The 19,867-nt window shown below is 39.2% G+C and overlaps 1 protein-coding gene across 1 annotated transcript; it reads left to right on the top strand.

Moving 5' to 3' along the window:
- Positions 1-12,938: 12,938 nt before the first annotated feature.
- otulina (OTU deubiquitinase with linear linkage specificity a) lies at positions 12,939-17,438 on the top strand. Its single transcript, XM_012853207.3, has 3 exons — positions 12,939-13,161; positions 13,242-13,363; positions 16,941-17,438. Exons 1-3 carry the CDS (start codon positions 13,048-13,050, stop codon positions 17,320-17,322), a joined length of 618 nt encoding a protein of 205 aa, XP_012708661.2. The 5' UTR covers positions 12,939-13,047; the 3' UTR covers positions 17,323-17,438.
- Positions 17,439-19,867: the final 2,429 nt, after the last annotated feature.

Raw genomic sequence — 19,867 nt, 5'->3', positions numbered from 1 at the left:
AAACATCTGGATACTTGAGTCAAATGGGAGTGTTTTTTCAGGCCTTAAATGTTCGACTTATCTCCTTTAGTTGAAATGACTTCCTGTTCCCGTCCACCAGTCTCCTCCATTCTCTGTGGAAAGTTAGCGCCTCATTTTCAGGTTTCTTGCAGGTATACCTGGTTGGAAGTCCCCCCCACAGCGTCTCAGTGTGATCAGGATCTGGTCCCAGGACTTTCCTTTCTTACTTTTCTGTTTGAAAAGTAAGATGGTGGATTTACTGGTGTGCTTTGGGTCTTCGTCATGCTGCAGGGTCCAGACGGACGGAGGCTCCATCCGAATACGTCTTTTGGGTAAGGACTCGTTAGCCAAAGCGGACGTGCGTCAGCATTTGCCATGATAAACGCTGAATGTTGGAGTCAGTAAGGAAGAAGGTAGAAAAAGGAGCCTGTATGGTTCCTCTGGCAGCTAATTTAGCATAGGAACCTCACGATGTCGCCTACTGGCACCAAGGAACTGTATAAGGAATCCCACAATCCTTTAGCAAACATGACGTATAAGCACGACCCACCATACACGAAAATGTCCGGAGAGAAGAGAGCGCGCACATTGTAGTTCGATTTCAAAGGCTTGTACGCCTGGATTTAACTACAATCATCCATGTGCGTTTCCATCTGGTATAATAACATTGGAGTTAAAGGCTTTCCAAAAATCGGCACAGCAGTGCGAAGCTAATTTCCTTCCTACGATGTAGTTCTCACTGTTAACCCTTTGAAATGTCACAGATCAGGAGCTAGGAGCTGTAATTAGAGGTATTCAGATACCTCTATGTTAGACTGTTCTCAAGCACCCTCTGAAACAAGGTGCAACCCTTTCCTAAACCATGACACTTCCACCTACATGCTTTGTACTTGGTGTAAGGCCCTTCTCCTGGAAGAGAAGAGCCTTGTACCAACATGTCCTCTGTCCTGGCGTCCAGATAATTCATCTGTCCAAAGAGCCTTATTCCAGAAGCTAAAGTGTTTGTCTACTACTGTCAGGGTGAAGTAGCTTAGCAGCCGGATCTGGGGACGTTTTAAAGGTATACTATGCAACCGGGGTTGATTTTCCAGCGAGGCTCCCCCCAGAGGACGAAAGTAAAAGTGCACTGTCGTAAAGATGCTCAGCTGTTCTCCTGGTTCCTCCGTCAAGCCAGGCGCGGTTGTTTTGAGCTTAGCAGACAGGCGAACGCAACGAAAAGTCGAAAAAACGGCAGTACAAACAATGACTAGCACAGTGAAGGTATGAACATCAGGGTTTCCCGCAGCGCAAAACTCATGCTACCGCCTCGCCAACATTAAAAAATCAATAAAATAAAATAAAAATAATAATAATTTTTAAAAAAAACTTGATATGCTTGCATGTTTATTTGACGTTAACACGCGGTTCTTTGTTGTTGCTTTCGCGCGTGCATATAGTGAATGGCAGGGCAAAAACACATGGAGTTCTCGCTGTAAAGCGAGACTTCTGTGTGTGCGGGCCGTGAGCTCTTGCAATTGCAAGTGCGGTATTTCCCCCACAGACCACCAGGGCGGCCGAGAAAACCTTTGTTCGACCTGAAATGACTCATTTAATCATCCAAAACGGTATGGAACACATTAATTAACTGAAAAATGTTGCATAGTATGCCTTTAATGTTCTGCACTTGCAGACGATCACTGCGTCTCAATTTGCAGGCTGCGTCCTTCGAAGGACCCAGCCTACTCAGCCTTAGGAGGACCCAGCCTTCGGAGGATGCTCCGGAGGATCCTCAACCGTCTAGCCTTTGGAGCACTTCCTGGTTGCGACACGACGTCATCACGTCTACCCCAAGCCCGGGAAAAACAGCGCCAGACAAAAACTGACAGGAAAAACGGCACACAAAAAATGGATATGGAAATTTTTTTGTATTTTTTTTTTTTATTTACTTGTTATTGGAGGAGTAGAGTCGGATTAGACGGCTTCGGCGGCAGCAAAACCGACGACAAATTTTTCTCAGGATGGGAGAGCGCAGTGGAGAGGTAACATTTACCTGCTAATGATCATAATATACCAGTTATTAAACAAACGTTTGTCAGCAGATTGACGAATATGTTTAAATATAAAATTTTATATTCATTTGTAAGACTTGATATAAGCTTATGTTTGTAACTTTAGTAATTTGAATTGAATAGTTAAATGTGTACAAACCCTGTAAATAACTGACTTAAATCACTACTTTCACTATCACTAAAAAAGCGAGCAAAGCACCTCGGGAAATCTTATGGCAGGCGAGGCCACTAAGGATGGTAGCGATGCATCCTCAGAAATCGGGGAAAAGGAGGACGCATTCGAAGGCTGCATTTTAAGCATCCTCAGAATTTTTGCCAAATGGGACAGCCTCCGCGCATCGTTGTGACGTAACCGGCCTTAAAATGCGTCCTTCGAAGGACGCAGCCTGCGAATTGAGACGCAGCTTATCTTTCTGAAAATGGACGAGATTGATTGTGATTTAAACTTATTTTAACACCCCTTTAAATCCCTTACCATACTCATAAACTGCTAAAATCTTCTTTCCGAAGGCCTAGGACATCTCTCCGGATCGTACCACGGTGTTCACTCTGACTCGAGCTGTCAGGAACACGCTGAACTAAATGTCTGAGATTTAAACGCCGCAAACCTCCCGGAAAATGCTGAGTAACAACTTTCTTATCATCTGTGCCCGGTGCGACTCACCTGTGTGCAGTTTTTTCCATTTTAGATGGGAATAAATGTGGGGTGCCCTGGTTTATGCCTCTCCAGATCTGCACTTTTTTTACTCTAGATATTTTTAAGGGTCTTTTTTCACTAAAGTTTTTCAGTTTTGGTTTGAAATCTGTAGCAAATATCCATAAATTGAAACATGTTAGTTGAGTTGTCGGCCTTTTTCACATGACTATAAAAACTTAAACTCAAGTACAGTATGGCTGAAGGAATAACGCAGCAAAAATACAAAATAAGTCTATTAGATAAAGTAGAACATAAAGTTTAGTTTAAAAAAAAAAAACTCTGGTTCTTGGAAAACTTACACTTTCTATCTATACTTATCAGAGATCTAAGCGCTACAGTAGTTTGAGGGCTGCACCAAAGCCTTTGTGATGTATGATCTTTTTGTTGAAGACAGCAGAAGCAGTAAAACAGACAACTTTTGATCTCTGAATCTTTGTGATTTATTGTAGGTTTCTTTTTTTTTTTTCTTCTAAACCTGCAGTAGTTAAGAGGAGCAGCTAAGCTCACTTTAAGGATTTAAGCACCACTTTTTTTTTTTTTGCTTTTTTTCCCCCGCTGTCTGTGTTTTCCTCGAAGACTCCAAGCGTCTGACTTGTAGAAATGAAACATTCCTGTTCAACCAGCAGCCACCTGAAATCGTCCTGGCTTGGAAAGAGGGGAGGCCGGGTGGAAATATAATGACATGTCGGCGCTCCAAATGGATTATGTTTCAATATCAGCCGGGACACAGAAACAGAAGGGTGGAGGAAGAGAGTGCATGTGTTGGATGCAGATGGTTTTAAATTGCTGCCTTTGTTTTCCATCAGCCATGAAGCATTCGCTTTCCTTATCTTTCAGACAATGTTCGGTGGGCTGATGTTCTGGGTAAATGAACTGTCTGTATATCCCTCACCCTTCGCTCCTCCGCCTTCTTGTTTTCACTCCCTCCTCAGGGTTGAGATGTTGCTACGCTTGACTGTGAAGCCCGGCCTGCTCAGGCGTCTCCCACTTTGCTGCTCTGCACACCCAGATGCCTCTGGGGGTGCAATTACCAATCCTCACATGCAATCGAGGTCAGTCATGCATATGATCCCCTTTGCTTTCACTGTTGTTTTTCTTTCTTTATGCATTTTTTCAGCATTATTAGCAGTGACACACAGTGACGTATTTGCAGGTAGAGGAGTTAATAGCCCGGCTCTTTACGAAGACACCTGTCTGACTTGAGCAGCTGATTGCATCGGGCCATAGTCCATTTAACTCGGTTGCAAGCGGGTTTTTGAACGCACGTCTTTAGGGTGTGATGTCTCTTTCCTTTTTTTCTTTCTCGTAGCCTGAACAGGAAGATTTCTCAAACGTGTCGCAGGAGAAGCTGCACATCTGCATGCAGAGCCTTCCACCTGCCTCATAATGAGTCGATAAAGGACCAATCAATAACAGTTTAGTTTAAAAGTTCACTCGTAGTTCTTTAAAGGGATATTTCAGAATAGCGAGGTTCTGCCGAGATGTTTTAAGCAAGTTAACCTTAGCTACAGATCATTATTTAGTAGAAATCCAGATTAGTTGTACCCGAGACTTAAGATCCAGTCCAAGATGGGTCAAGATTAAAAGTCTCACTTTCAGTATGAGACTGTACTTTTTTAATAAACAAGCTACTTTTCTCACAAACCTGCTGTGTCAGATCTTATACTTGTCTTCTCCAATTGGTGGAAGACTGATTGAGTTTTCACTCATTGCAAAGCCGGCTTTTTGGAAACGGCTATTGGAAATACATGATAAAAAACAGTCATACAACCAAAAAAACGTAGCAATGAAAAATAACATTTTATGGACAGATCCCTGAAAATATGTGCATCAAGTGTTACTTTGGGTTTTCAGGTATACTTTTTTGGGTCAGGTGTTGTTTTTAGTGGATTTCTGAGGAAGCGTTTTAATGCACTCAAACCATAAATTGTTAGGGGAAAATCCTATACAAGAGCATAAATGGCTAATTGATCAGTTACGGTCCAAAAAAGATAAATATTCACTCACACCTTTATTTTTGTTTTTTGTTTTGCAGGACTAACACAAATCTATAGCTGTTTCTCTAGCTAACGGAAAGCTAACAGGCTACAGGAAGAACTCGGGATATGTTACATAAAATAATGTCTGTTTTTTTATGTTTTTAGATGATTTTTCAATAAACAAAGTAAAACAAAATAAACATAAAATGTTTCAGTGTGAGTAGAGCATGCCTATGAAAATGAATATATATGTCTATGTTTCACAGATGCACACACATCCCTTCCCTTGCTTCTCTACGAAGTGAGACAGAGAACAAGCACAAGGGGAAGGGCTTAGCAGAATATACTTTTGAAGATTATTTTATATGCAGATATCGCATGACATCATCTGAGAGCCATTGTGTGGTATATTGTATCAAGTCTTGACAAGCAGCATTCACTCTTCATGAAAGAGCCACAGTGGACAGTCGTCTGCATTGTCCATGTCTTTGCAGCAATCCCTCATACTGAGCAAGCATGAAGTGACAGTGGAGAGGAAAACTCCCCATTAACGAGAAGGAAAAACTTCCAGCAGAACCAAACTCAGTGTGAACGGTCATCTGCCTCGACCGACTGGGTGTTAGAGAAGACAGAGCAGAGACACAAAAAAACATAAAAGCACTGATCCAGTAGTACTTTCTATGTAATATGGTAATGACAGACTAGCTCCATAGGCAGCTGTGTCCAGGTGCACAGCTGCCATGGTAGCTAGGACATATTAGTGGGCAAATCTTTCTTAAGTAATGAGTCCACAATGTCTAGCTCTCTTTAAAAAGATATAAGTCCCACGTCTTTTAGGTATTCACATCCTGAATTATTTTTATTTCTCTTTTTCAGGGACTTGTGATCTCTTTTAATGCTGACGATCTGGTAACTACATCTCTTCACATAAGCATTTGTTCTACAGTGTTTTAAAGTTTATAAAGACAGATTTTACAGCCTGTAGAAATTCCAATGCCAATTATCAACACTTGTCAGAAGGTCTAAGTGGATGAACTAATGCAAATTTGTTAGTGCTCAATGAAAACTATAGTATTTAATCTATTCTAGGCACCCAAATGTCTACATTAAAACAAAATGTACGCAGCAATTATTATTTAACACCTTAATATCAGTTGCAGAGATTGACAAAAATCACCAATGAGAAACATCCCTGTAAATTTTATTTTATTTTTTTTGTTTCAAATGGGTGATTAGGAGTTAAGAGCGGTAGATAAAAAGTGAAATAGTTTCCCTCCTGTTAGGCAGTTTGTAAGCAACACATGAAAAACCTTTTGGCAAAAGTGCAACTCTCCGGCACATGGGTCATTGCAGCTTTAAGAGCTACAGGAAAATAACCGGCCCTGCCCTCCATCATCCTCTCATCCCGCTGACCTCTAACGTAGGGTATAGTATACTTACAGCACATACGGAGAGGAAGAAGGGGAGAAAAGAGAATGATTGCATATCTGAAGGCTTTAAGAGAGCGGATATGGATTTGAGAGAGGAGTGACATGGTCGGACACATCTTTGCTTTCTTATTAGTGAGAGCTTGTGCGGACACTTTGGGCCCTTTTTATGGCGCCATGATGAAACCCCTCTTCGTGCATCTGTGGAAAATGGCCAGGGGAAATCACAGATGAGAATCACTCAAAGACAGGGAGATGTCAACAGGCCCATAATGATAGCTGATGGCCCCAGAACACTCTCCCCTCTTCCCTCTCAGCCTCTACCTGCCCAAGTTGCACTACCCTTGAAAACATAATTAGAGGTAAAACAGAGAGACGGAAGCTTTATCTCTGTTTTCTGTAAGCAATGCTCTTTGTTTTAGACATCTGGGAGTCCGTTTTACCCCCTTCCCAATCTCTCTTTCGCTTCACGGAGAGAAGAAGGAGGAGGAGAGCTCCCTCTGCGAGACGCCAAGGTGCTCCCAGTCCATTGTGCTGCTGGCTGTCAGGTTAAATTAGGGAGTACAGGCTCCGTGAGTGTAAAAAAATCAATACTTGATGGAAGATTGCTCCCCGGAAAATCTGTTTTGATTCCAGGATTAATTCTTGACCAAAGGCTCCTGCAAAATGACATGCCATTAGGCTGAAAATGAACACATTCTGCAGTGGAAATTGGATGGAAATGTGTCAGGTGATTGCCCCGGCTGCTTGTTTTGACTCTTCAAGTAAAGCGAGGGGGAGGAGGAGGGGGGGGGGGGGTACTTTAAGGTGTGGTGGCCGCGAACCAGACCTGCAGGCCGACTCCATTTCCAGAACAGGGACATGTCCGCTGTGGCCTCCTTGTATTCTCTAGGCCATTGTTGTCCAAGCAGCCGCAAATGCACTCCACCGAGGTGAAATGCATTTTAACGTGCGTCCAATCTCTCCTGTGTTTTTATTCCATACAGCGGGGCATGAAGAATGAGAAAATCTAAAAAATGAAACAAAGGGGAGTTCTTTTCCCCTTCCTCTCCACTCAACGGTGAGAAAAAAGGTGCCAAGATGCATTATTGATGAGTGAATAATGTGTTTGTCATGACAGATGACATTTCTCTGCTTTGAAAAGTTAAGCAGAACACTGTAAAGATCCACTGGACAGTGTTTCTAAAAGCCAGGAAAGACCATTTGGGTATTTCAGTGATTTCCAATCCTCCAGCAGCAGATTTCTTACGGAAACACGTCGGCTCAATTTGTCATTAATTGCTTTTCATGCATTGCTAACCTGTTGGAGATAAAAACAAAAATGCATATAAATTTCACTCAAAAAATATTATTTTGTATATAATAATTGAGGGCTAATTATAGAATAAAATCAGTGCACTTTCATTACTTTTTCTTAGATACATTTCTTTTTTATGTACAAGGATAATTTATTGCCTCATTCAACAAATAAATAAAACACAAACATTTCTTCATTTGATGATTGGTTAAAATTGGCATTTATTTTGTACGTAATGTTGTCACTTAATGTTATCTAGCACAACTGAATTAGAAATAGTTTTTAGATTAATTTGAAACTTTTCTAACGACAACATATGATGTCAAATGAAAGAAATATTTGTGCTTTTTCACATTCCTGTGTCCAATAAAAGTGTAAAAACTGCTTTAAGAAATTATAGATAAATTCAAATAATATCTAGCTTCATTTTAATATGAAATAAAAACAAAGTCGATAGGAACAATAAAATGAAAAGATGCAAAAATGACATTGATGAACTGATACAAATATATTATAGTCACGTACTGCCGTTTCAGACCGGAGCGCATTAGTTTGGTAAAGTTGTGCTGCAGCGCCCTCTGCTGGTTGGATCTGGAACAGATTGTCACCAAAACCATAAGCATCTTCAAGAAGCTCAATTTAGTATCAATTTATATTAACCTGACAAACTTTATACCTGCAGTGCAAAAGAATGTGACTTTGCAGAGATTGCTGATACATGAATTAAATCTGCACCAAGAAGAAGATAGCTTGAATGCTAAAAGTAAATATAAACAGTAATTTAAACAGTAAATATAACACAATAATATGATGTAATACAAAATGTGATTTAAAGTTAAAAAATTGCGTTTTTTTTGTTACATTCATTTCTATTTTCTTTTCTTAAGATTCAATTATGTCCATGTTTTCCATTTCAGGGATATAACAAAGCAAATATTTATATTTTTGGTTAAATTATCCCGGAAAGCAATTTAAATAAATCAATAAAGAGAGAGTCATTTAACCTAAAATAATCGAGTGAACTTTTTAAGCTCGTTTAAAGGCACAAATCAGCAGAGAATCTTCTGTTTACCTAGAAATACAGTACATAAGAAAAACACACACAAAAAAGTGAGTCACAGACTTTACAAGAATAAACTAGTAAAATCGTGATGAGCAGACTAAGTAATGACAGGAACAAAAGGAAGGGACCAAAAATACAGATAATAATATTAAATAAGTGGAAACATTGACAGAACTGCACGATCCCCAGGAACCTAAAATAAATCAAAGACCTAGGAACACATGAGCGAAGAATTACTTTATAAAATATTTATTAATGTAATAGAAGGAGACACGTGTAAACATTCTGCGTGAGCTCTGATGTATGCAGTGGTTAGAGGATGTTATCAGGAAGAAACGGCCCTTTGTCCACCATTAAGGAGCTTTATGAAGGTCATGGATTGAAACATTAAAAAAAAGTATGTAGATAGGGAGCATTCGTCAAACCTTATGGGACTCGATAAATGTGAAAGAATAGAGTTTTTGTTTTGGTAGTGATTTCTGACCTTTAATTTTAAGCACTTTTCAGTAACAAGACGATTCAAGCTCCGATCTTTACAATATGTCCACTGTAGGACTTGCAAAAGGAAATGTGTGTGTCATCAAAAGGTGAAAGTTTTACTTTCCCTGCATCTTTGTTTTGTGTAAGTCCTATGAAATAACAGAAACCATTAATAAATTAAATGAAGTTGATCACAAAAAACATGTCCCCATCACAATCTTTGTCACTCGTTTTCTTATCAATATTTAGCCCGGTGGTCCCAAACTTCTCTGTTTCCAACAAAATAGCTGTTAATGGGTTCCTTTGCAGCGATAATTATTTTTTTAAGCTACCGTGATATTTATTTATACCTCCACGTGGACACTTCCAGTCGGCATCTTTATCAAAGGTCCAGACCAGCTCAACTGAGACGTTTCAGCGCTCTGATCTCTGACAGCACTCCTCATCCTGTCCCAAAGCTGGAGCCCAGCCCTGATAATGGAGTAAAGCTCACCATCATTGAGGAAAAAATCAAGAATAAATTAATAAGAGATGCAAAAATGTGTGGTGTTACTTTTATTCTTTGCCTCAATGTTTTGTAATGATATTGTTACGAGGATTGGAACCAAGTGATTTCCCTTCATTTGCTCCAGAAAAAGGAAAAGTAAATTTCTTAATGATTTTATATATATATATATATATATATCCTTTAGAAAATATGGATTTGAGAGTCATGGCTACAACAGCTTGTTTTAAAACTCAAACAAGTGATAAATGTTTTAAAACATGTACCACTTTCTGTCATGCACATCAAGTCACTTCGCTTGCAGACAGTCTGTAGATTTGGACAATTTTATGGTCTTTCCAATTTTTTGATCATTCTAAACGTGGTTGCTGGTGTAGATAGGTAGTTAGGGGCCAATATTAAATTGCTGTCAAAATGGTTTTACAAATAAATATCAGAAAAAGGTATATAGTCAGTCTCTCCTGAGTCAGTATATCATTTAAACCCCATTCACTCTGTTGGATATTTTTGCCTGTTCCTCTTTTTTAAATTGCACTTAAACACACTGGATGGAGAGCGTCTTCCAGATGCAGAATTCAGTTCTTCAGACACATTTTCAATGAGATCCAGGTCTGGACTTTGGAATATTCTAGCACATGAACATGCTTTGATCTAAACCAATAGACCTTCAAGGCTGTTTCCAGCCTCTTTTGAAGGTTTTTCAACCGGGATTGTCCCGTTTCTTGCTCCATCCATGGTTTCCTTGACTCGGACCAGCTCTCCTGCTCTTACAGAAGAAAAGTCTGTCCAAAGGCTCTACAACAGGCTTAAATCTGTAATCAGTGAACACATTTCTACGCCCATTCAGGAGTCTTTGTCAGTTCTGGAGGCTTGTAGCTGAGCAACCTTTTAAAAAGAGAATGCAGCTCCAACTTCAACTAATTGATTCAATTGGTAACAAGTAATCGAATTAAGTTTACCCACTTTAATTTATTTTAACTTGACCACTTATAAACTAAATCAACTTAATTAGATTACATGTTACCAATTAAAGCGATCCAGTTGCAGTTGGAGCTGATTTCTCTTTTTTAGAGTGTGGAGTTTGGGAGCTGCTGTTTTTAAGCTCATGGAGGCCAATCCTCCCAGGAGCTTTCCTGGACAGATGCAAATATACGACCAGTACGCCTCTCCTCTGGGTCATTAGAGTGTGTTTGGTGTGAAGTTTTGACTTGGTCACCTGAATCCTGATCAGACAGGATGTATAATGTCTCTGAAATTATTTTCAATGTCAGGTTAGAGATGCAGGAAATCTGAAACCGCAAACCCTTTTTGTTCAGTGTCGGTGTTTTTCTTACTTCACCTCTCTTTCGAGCTATCTGTCCTGTCTGTGTAAAATCCTCACATCATTGACCTTTGCTCTTGATGTTGTAAATAGACGGCTGAACCATTATGTATTTATGTTGTTTAGTTTTGGTTGTTCTCAGTCTTTGTCTGAGACTGTTGTCAGGTTTGAAATTCATGCTGGATTTTGAGAGGATTCTCCTGAGTTTCTCTGAAACTCCTGCCACATAAGAACGATGCTGCCACAATGGAGGATGTCATGAGGGCGGACGATGTTAGTTTTCCCCTACGCAGATAGCACTCTTTCACATAGACCCAAAAAGGAGTGTTTTTAACACTTAACCTGAGCAACTCCTTTTCAAACTAATTCTGGTTTTCTTCAATGGGTCATGATCAGATTAATTTACAAGATGCACTTTATTTTATTTAAATTCCCCATTGACTTATTTCTGATAATTGTTATTGTCTTTGTTGTTGTTGTTGAAATATAGGGTAAATTAAAACAAATTAGCTGCTGTAGTCTCGCTCTGCGCTCCAGTCCAGCAGGTGGCAGTAAATAAATAAAAACGAGAATTCGCCAACAACTGATGACGTCATGTACATGTGAGTCCTGAGGGTATGGCAGGCTGCTTTAACATAAAATCGGCTTATTCTGACTATCCGTAAATACGTTTAATATATCAAAAAAACTAAATTTTGACCATTCTGAATAGTACTTTAAGATATCTATTCTGACTAGTAAGAAGAATGACTCAAGATATCTTCAATCACATTTTGGAGAATCAAAATGCTTTTTGAGATATCTCTAATGACGTCACCTGATTGGCAGACAGCAGTCACTTGCCTCGACTTCGTTACTTGTGACTTAGAAAAGGTCTTCTGGTTGCAGACAATAAATCATCTGTGTTTCTTAATTTGTGTCGAGCACGAGCTGCAGCACTAAAAATTGTGTTAAAAACACAAGAAATAGCGCTGGACATACCTGACATTGCAGACCACTGAATAGCAAACGCTAGTAATGATGGATTAAAATCTTCGCCAAAAATGATTCGTAAATGGCGTGTTTTGACTAGTCAGAATGATAATAAAAGATATTTAAAATACAAATGCCATCTAGATTAAAAAATCTAGTATCTAGCGAGTATCACCCCTCGTAATCTGCCTCTTAGTTTGAGCCATACTGCAGTCTGCACACCTGAGTGACACGCCAGGACGAGGACCCTCCACTGCAGGTGAAACCGCGCCTAGAAAACAATATTCAACTTCACATGTATCGTCGGCTCATCGTTACAATGTCTCTCATTCTTTTTGAGATATCTTCAAAGGACTAGACAAAAATACAATTCTAGGCAAGGCAAGGCAAGGCAAGGCAAATTTATTTATATAGCACAATTCAGTACAGAGACAATGCAAAGTGCTTTACATGATTAAAATATAGGAAAATAAAACAGAATAAAAGCAGGTAGGGATAGTGTAGAAACAAAAAAGAAAATTCGAAAACAGTAAAACATTTTAACTTGAACATTCAAAGGCAATTTTAAACAAATGTGTTTTTAATCTCGATTTAAAGGAACTCAGGCTTTCAGCACTTTTACAGTTTTCTGGAAGTTTGTTCCAGATAAGTGGAGCATAGGAACTAAATGCTGCTTCTTCTAGATATCGATAACAAAATTTTGCCTAGTCATTATTTGCTTTCAAGATATCTGTAATTCAATTTGCACTAGTCGAATCTTACTTTGAGATATCTTAAAATACATTCAAGATGTGTTGAATAGCAAGGTAATTTGAGATATCTTTAATTGAAATTATAACTAGTCAGAACAAAAACAGAGATATCTCAAATTTAACTTATGACTAGTCGTAATTTAACTGTTGATCTCTGAAATATACTTTTCAGATTGTAAGTGATGTATTGAAGATATCTAAAATCGGAGCCTCCATACAAACTAATGATACATCTGACGTCATTTGGACTAGTCAGAATGTAATAAGAGATATCTGAAATTGGTATTTGGCCTAGTCAAAATATAAATACAGTTATTTCAATTAACTATTGTGTCTAGTCAAAAATGTATTTAAGATATCTGGAATGTGAGGTGAAGCCAATTTTATGTTAAAACGTCTTGCCATACTGAGGTAGCCAAATCCGCCGCTACACCTCCGGCTCTCCAGATGCATTTTGACCGTCGGTAGCAGCAGGAACCAGGGGGTTTAAACCCGAATAATCCACGATGTCCTGGGTAAAAGCAGCGTCGCTCGGCGGCGAAGATGTTTTCGACGACACGGCGGATGATCTGTCTTTACAAAGTAAGGAGTGGACGTCCAACATGAAGAAACGCATCAAGGTGAAGTTACCCTCAGCCTCTCACGCTGCGCTTCTCTGGCTGGAAGAAGCTGTTTAGATTGATTGTTGGGTTCTGGACAGGACGGCTATGTGGACGGAGTTAACGCCGGGGAGGAGGCCTCGCTCCAGGAGGGGTTTAACCAGGGGTTCAGAGAAGGATCGGCGCAGACTGTGGCCGTGGGTCGCCTCCGAGGGATTGTGAGGTACAGATGTGACACATGTGATAGATGTGCTGCGTTAGATCACTGGAAGCTTTGAGGAACGTTCTCTAAAGGTCCATGGATGCTTCATTAGATCACTGGACTCTGAGGAACGTTCTCTAAAGGTCCCTGCAGCTTCATTAGATCACTGGACTCTGAGGAACGTTCCCTAAAGGTCCCTGAATGATCCATTAGATCACTGGACTCTGAGGAACGTTCTCTAAAGGTCCCTGCAGCTTCATTAGATCACTGGAAGCTCTGAGGAACTTTCCCTAAAGGTTCCTGAATGATCCATAAGATCACTGGACTCTGTGGAACGTTCTCTAAAGGTCCTTGAATGCTTCATTAGATCACTGGACTCTGAGGAACGTTCCCTAAAGGTCCCTGAATGCTTCATTAGATCACTGGACTCTGAGGAACGTTCCCTAAAGGTCCCTGGATGCTTCATTAGATCACTGGACTCTGTGGAACGTTCTCTAAAGGTCCCTGAATGGTCCATTAGATCACTGGACTCTGTGGAATGTTCCCTAAAGGTCCCTGAATGCTGCGTTATATCGCTGGAAGCTTTGAGGAACGTTCCCTAAAGGTCCCTGAATGCTTCATTAGATCACTGGAAGCTCTGTGGAAAGTTCTCTAAAAGTCCATGGATGTTTCATTAGATCACTGGACTCTATGGAACGTTCCCTAAAGGTCCCTGAATGCTGCGTTAGATCGCTGGAAGCTTTGAGGAACGTTCCCTAAAGGTCCCTGAATGCTGCGTTAGATCGCTGGAAGCTTTGAGGAACGTTCCCTAAAGGTCCCTGAATGCTTCATTAGATCACTGGACTTTGTGGAACGTTCTCTAAAGGTCCCTGAATGCTTCATTAGATCACTGGACTCTTTAAGGAACGTTCCCTAAAGCATTCGGGACCTGAATGGACCTAAAGATTAGGGAACTTTACCCATAGGGCCCGTTTACATTAAAATGGTAAATGTACTGGATTTATATAAAGTGCTTTCCAGTCACACTGACCTCTCAAAGCTCTTTACATTATAGCCTCGGCACAAAGTCACACTCTCTAACGCGCACACCGATCGGTGTTAAGTGCCTTGCTCAGGGGTACATCAACATGTGACCGGGTGAAGCTGGAATCGAACCCACACCGTTCCAATTGCAAGACAACTACCCACTGAGCCACAGTCAGGAAACTTCGGTGTTCTGTTTTAATCAATTCTCTGAATTCTTGAATTTAGACATTATTGTTTTGTTCCCACAGGCCAGGCGGGCTAACATTAAGCTTTTAAAATGGACTTTTACTGAATTGTATTAGAAATAAAAAGAGCCATGCCACAAAAAAAAAAAAAACTTGATTCTGCCAGCAGAAGATCAACATTTAGAGACGATCTGTGTGGTTTCTGCTAGGGATGCACGATATATACCGGGCCGATATAATATCGGCCAATATGGTAGAATTTTATATCGGCTCGATAAGTAAATTCTTCCGATAAAAATAGCTGATAAATTAATTAAATGTGGTGGAATTTTATTCAGGCAGAGTAGCCCCAAAGCAGGACAAGACCTGTGGATTTTGCGTTCTTTACCATAGACATCATATACGTAGACGCGTCATAGGGCGCAAGTTCGCACGTCAACGTCACCGCCATATTGTATGTGGCAGAAAAAAGTTGAGTTCTGTTATTGTGAACGTGGATCAGAGAAGATGCCTCATTCCTGTGCTGCAATAAATACACACACACACACACACACACACACACACACACACACACATATATATATATATATATATATATATATATATATATATATATATATATATATATATATATATATATATATATATATATATATATATATATTTGTGTGTGTGTATATGTTATGAGGATTGATTTGTTAAATCTAAACATTGTTGTCTTCATTATTTCATAAAACCGTGTCACTTGTGAACCTTTAGGAACAGACTTTTTGGGGGAGTATTAAAGAGGTAAAATTAATAAAATGAGAGAAAAAAGTCCTAGGTCAATAAAGTAAAAATAAACAAACAAACACAAAAGTGATAATGTTATGATAAAAACATCATATCATGAGAATTAAGGGGGAACATTTCCAGAATACATACAGTTTGCAGAATTATTTTACTCCTGGAGTAATAGGGCCAGGTTAGATTATTTTAAATATTTTTATTCTTTAGGAGAATAAATTCAGGAGAATGAAGCTAAAGGGATACGAAAATAAACTTGTAATATTACAAAAAAAAAATACTATGAATACAAAGTATATTCAGAGATTAAAGTCCCTCTGATACTGTTTAAGTGACTGAGTAACTGCAGATTTGCCACATTTAAGATGGCGGACGCTCTGACGCATCGCAGCAGAGGCAGAACCCGCCCAATGACGCGTCTACTCTTATATTATGTCTATGTTCTTTACTATCAGGACCCAGGCTTGGCGCCATTATTGCCTGACTATAAATAAACAAACTAGGTATTAGAAGATGACAACAGCATTGCAGTTTGCAAAACATGTTCAGCAAGAATTTCGAAAGGAGGAAAGAAGGATTTGGATTTTAACACAACAAACCTAATAGCTCACCTGAAAAATTGTCATCATGGCACCTCATTTTTGAGAATGCACTTTTATTGACTTTATTGAATTTTATTGAATTTTTATATGCATGTTATTACAGATAATTTAATTTTCGAAAATTATTTGACTTTACTCCAGAAATACCTTTGCTGATAGCCTTCTGAACATTTATTAAGAAGTTTCACTTTTTCTTTGACCTTTGCTGTGGTTATTTTTTTAACTTCACAAATGCCTTTGCAGTTAAGCCATAGATTTGTTCAGTAATTTTAAGGGATGCTCTTTGTCTTGTAAATTGATTTGTGTCTTTTGTTATTAAAAGCAAATTACAACTTTTTTGTGTGATGTTATAAAAAAAAATAAACATTTGAAGAGCCAAAACCTTTTCTTTGCCGTTATAAATAAGCCACAGCTGCTAAACAATTTGTTTTTTTGTAGCACAAGCTGCAGATTATGCAAAAACTATATTGAATATGAACTTATCGGAATCGATATCGGCCATGAAAAGCAGAAAAATATCGGTTATCGATATCGGTTGAAATTTTCTATATCGTGCATCATTAGTTTCTGCTAAGAGAAGCAGATAACCCTTCAGGAGCTTTTTGGTGACGACAAAAATCCGGATTTTTAGGTGGGCTGTCTGTGTCATTCTGACACGTTAAATTCAGACTTTTGCGTCTCATCATTGTTTTTTTTTGTTTTTTTATCACTGACTGTTCTGTGTTGCATAATTGCAGCAACATGGAGAATGGTTCATATAAAATATCTAAAAAAAAAAAACAACTGAGATCAGTCGTGTTGAATATGGCGTATGTAAACATCTGACCTTAGCCCTAACTAAGTTAAATCTCTTTGAGTCAAAGCTGGTTTTTGTTGTGGTTTTTGTGTTTTTAGAAACATCCTGAGTGTCTTTTGTCCCCGCGCTGATTGAAGGCGGCTCGGCCCTTTTGTGTCGTTGCGGCTTTAACGCGGCGTCCTCTTTGTGTCTCCCGCTCACAGCGCTGTGTGGTGCTGGTGCCAGATCCAGCATCCAGAGCAGCCCGCCCCGTCCTGCGTCGTCGACCTCCTGCAGCGGGCGACGCGCCTCGAGCAGGAAATCGTAGACGGCATCAGGAGCGCGCTGGAGAATCCGCCTCCCAGCGTGAGCGACGTCTCAGAGAGCATGGAGGACCTGGAGGTGAGGCGGGAGGAGCCGGGCTGTCAGGAGATGGACTGCTGCAGGAGCGAAGGGGAAACGGACCATCAGCAGAACCCCTGCGGGTCGGACGAAGGTCTGGACGTCCTGGTGCAGCGCTGCGTGGACGTGGCGTCAGAGCTGGGACTGCCACAAGAACTGATGGATCACATAGAGGAGCTGAGGAGCATCAGCCAATCGGCGTGATGCACAGCGACGCTTCAGCTCCCCGGGATCCATTACAAACAAGACTTGAAGGAATTTGACGTGTAAATAATCTGTATTCTAAAAGATGCTTTGGAAATACTTGAATATAATAATAATAATTAAAAAAAAGCGTTTACCACATGTTTGCTGTGTTGTCTCCCTTATAGGGTTGCACAATTTAATCACATTTGCAATATAATTAAAAAACGCAATTTCCAAATCGCAGAGGTCTGCAATTTTTTTTGCTATGTAACAATTAGTGGATCAGAATCGTCCTTTAGGTGTGGGTTAAATGTTTAAAGTGGGTTTGCCTCCACATAGAAGGGAAGACAGTTGCAGCAGAGAGATAATCTAATTTTATTACTTGTTTTAGAGTTTATATAATCAAACTGTTTTACCAGAAACTTTCAGGAATCTCCCCATAGCATTAAGTTCTGATCAAACTGTTTAATACACAGACTTGCTTGCTGGTTGCACTTTACGTTCAACATGGACTGACGTCCAAATCAATTAAAAGCTGTTCTCTTGAATAACAATATTCTGATTTAATAAAAACATTAAAAAGTTCTTGTTTTAAATAGTCCTTGTTTACAAACATCTTTATCTAGAGGCTGTTTTTGTTGCTTGTGGTTAATGCAGAGAAAAGTCCAAATCAAATCACAACTTTGGCTGAAATACATCGTAGGCAGAACGCGATCATTTCTGCTCCCAGTTGAGACACAGCGGCTCTTTTAGCACCTGATCTGCACAGGGATGAAACAGGTTGATTTGTTGTTTGTATATGTTTAAAAAGGCATGATCAATCAAACTGAAAAACAATAATCAGAATATTAAAATAAAAAAGTCGGAATTAGATTATTTTACAAAATCGTTCACCCCTACTTGCTTACCTGCAATAAAATCTGGAAACAGGCAGAGATCTCTTAAATTTCCAGGATTAAAGGACTAATGTCTCAGCAGGATCTGGAAAAACTAATCCATGCATTTATATTTAGTCGAATTGATTACTGCAACTGTGTTTTCACATTTCTGCCTAAAAAGTGGATCAGACAGCTGCAGCTGATCCAGAACGCTGCTGCCCGCGTCCTCACTAAGACTAAGAAAGTAGAACACATCACCCCAGTTCTAAAGTCCTTCCACTGGCTCCCTGGATCTCAGAGAATAGACTTTAAAATACTTCTGTTAGTCTATAAATCCCTGAATGGCTTAGCACCTAAATACATCACAGACTTGTTATCAGTGTATCAACCCTCCAGACCACTCAGGTCTCCTGGCTCCAGCCTTCTCTGCAGAACCAGAACCAGAACTAAACAAGAAGCAGCATTTAGTTCCTATGCTCCGCTTATCTGGAACAAACTTCCAGAAAACTGTAAAAGTGCGGAAAGCCTGAGTTCCTTTAAATAGAGATTAAAAACACATTTGTTTAGGATTGCCTTTGAATGTTCAAGTTAAACTGTTTTACTGAAACATCATTAGTTTAAGTGTGTAGTCCAACTGTTTTTAATTTTTGCTTTTAGTTTCTATTTTTCCATGTTCTATTTTGTTTCTACACTTTGTTCCAACTTGCTTTTATTATGTTTTATTTTCCTATATTTTAATCATGCAGAGCACTTTGTACTGAAATGTGCTATATAAATAAATATCCCTTGCCTTAAATAATATACATAATCCATTTTAAGTAATATTTGGTATTGTTTATAAGCCTTAACATGACATTTAATAGGGAAAAAAGGAATCACGTGTTTTTTTATTTCCATATTGTGTCTGTTTCATTTTTATCTGATTTTGATAAACGAATATTCATGCAGATGTGCGCAGGTTGAGTTTCCAGCCGTGGGAGCGCTTGACTGCCGCAAAACTGTCTACGTACTCGGGAATGACGTCATGCGCTCTGAACTGGGCTGTGTGTTGACGGGAATTCCGGCTCTTTTCTCGGGATCCGAATCATTTGGCTGAACTCACTTGAAAAGAACTTTAGATACTGGCTCCCAAACATTGCAGCTTCTACAAGTAAAACTATTTTTTTGTTATTAATTTAGCATACCTGAATATACACAGATATGCAAAACGCCAATATTTTCTAATTATGAGTATTCAATTTAATTAAATGTGTTTAATTCTATGGCATAAAGATAAATGTGTTCATTTAATTTTCCTCCCACTTAAAAAAGAAAACAATATTAGAGTTAATTCATTCACAATGCAACCCATTCATGTTCTCTTTTGTACGCCGTGCACAATGAATAAGAGTAATGTGGACTAAGCAAACATCTTCAGTTAAATTCTAATAAAACTAGTATTCTACTAATTATTTTAAACTATGTTAGAATTTAAGATAAGATAAGATAAGATAGTCTTTATTGATCTCACAATGGAGAAATTCACTCGTCACATCGGCTCATACAAGAAGGTGCAGAGTAGGGAAGGTGCATTCAATTATATACAGTGAATCTTCATATATACAATGGATCAGAAAGAATACCAAAAAATACAAAAAAGGAAATAGGAATGGGCATATGATGTCTCATTTACATTCTTAGTGGTC

This window comes from Fundulus heteroclitus, chromosome 21 (assembly GCF_011125445.2).
Source record: "Fundulus heteroclitus isolate FHET01 chromosome 21, MU-UCD_Fhet_4.1, whole genome shotgun sequence".
Classification (NCBI taxonomy): Eukaryota; Metazoa; Chordata; class Actinopteri; order Cyprinodontiformes; family Fundulidae; genus Fundulus; species Fundulus heteroclitus.
Note: the sequence above shows the minus strand (reverse complement) of the source record. Positions and strands in the feature narration are given on the sequence as shown.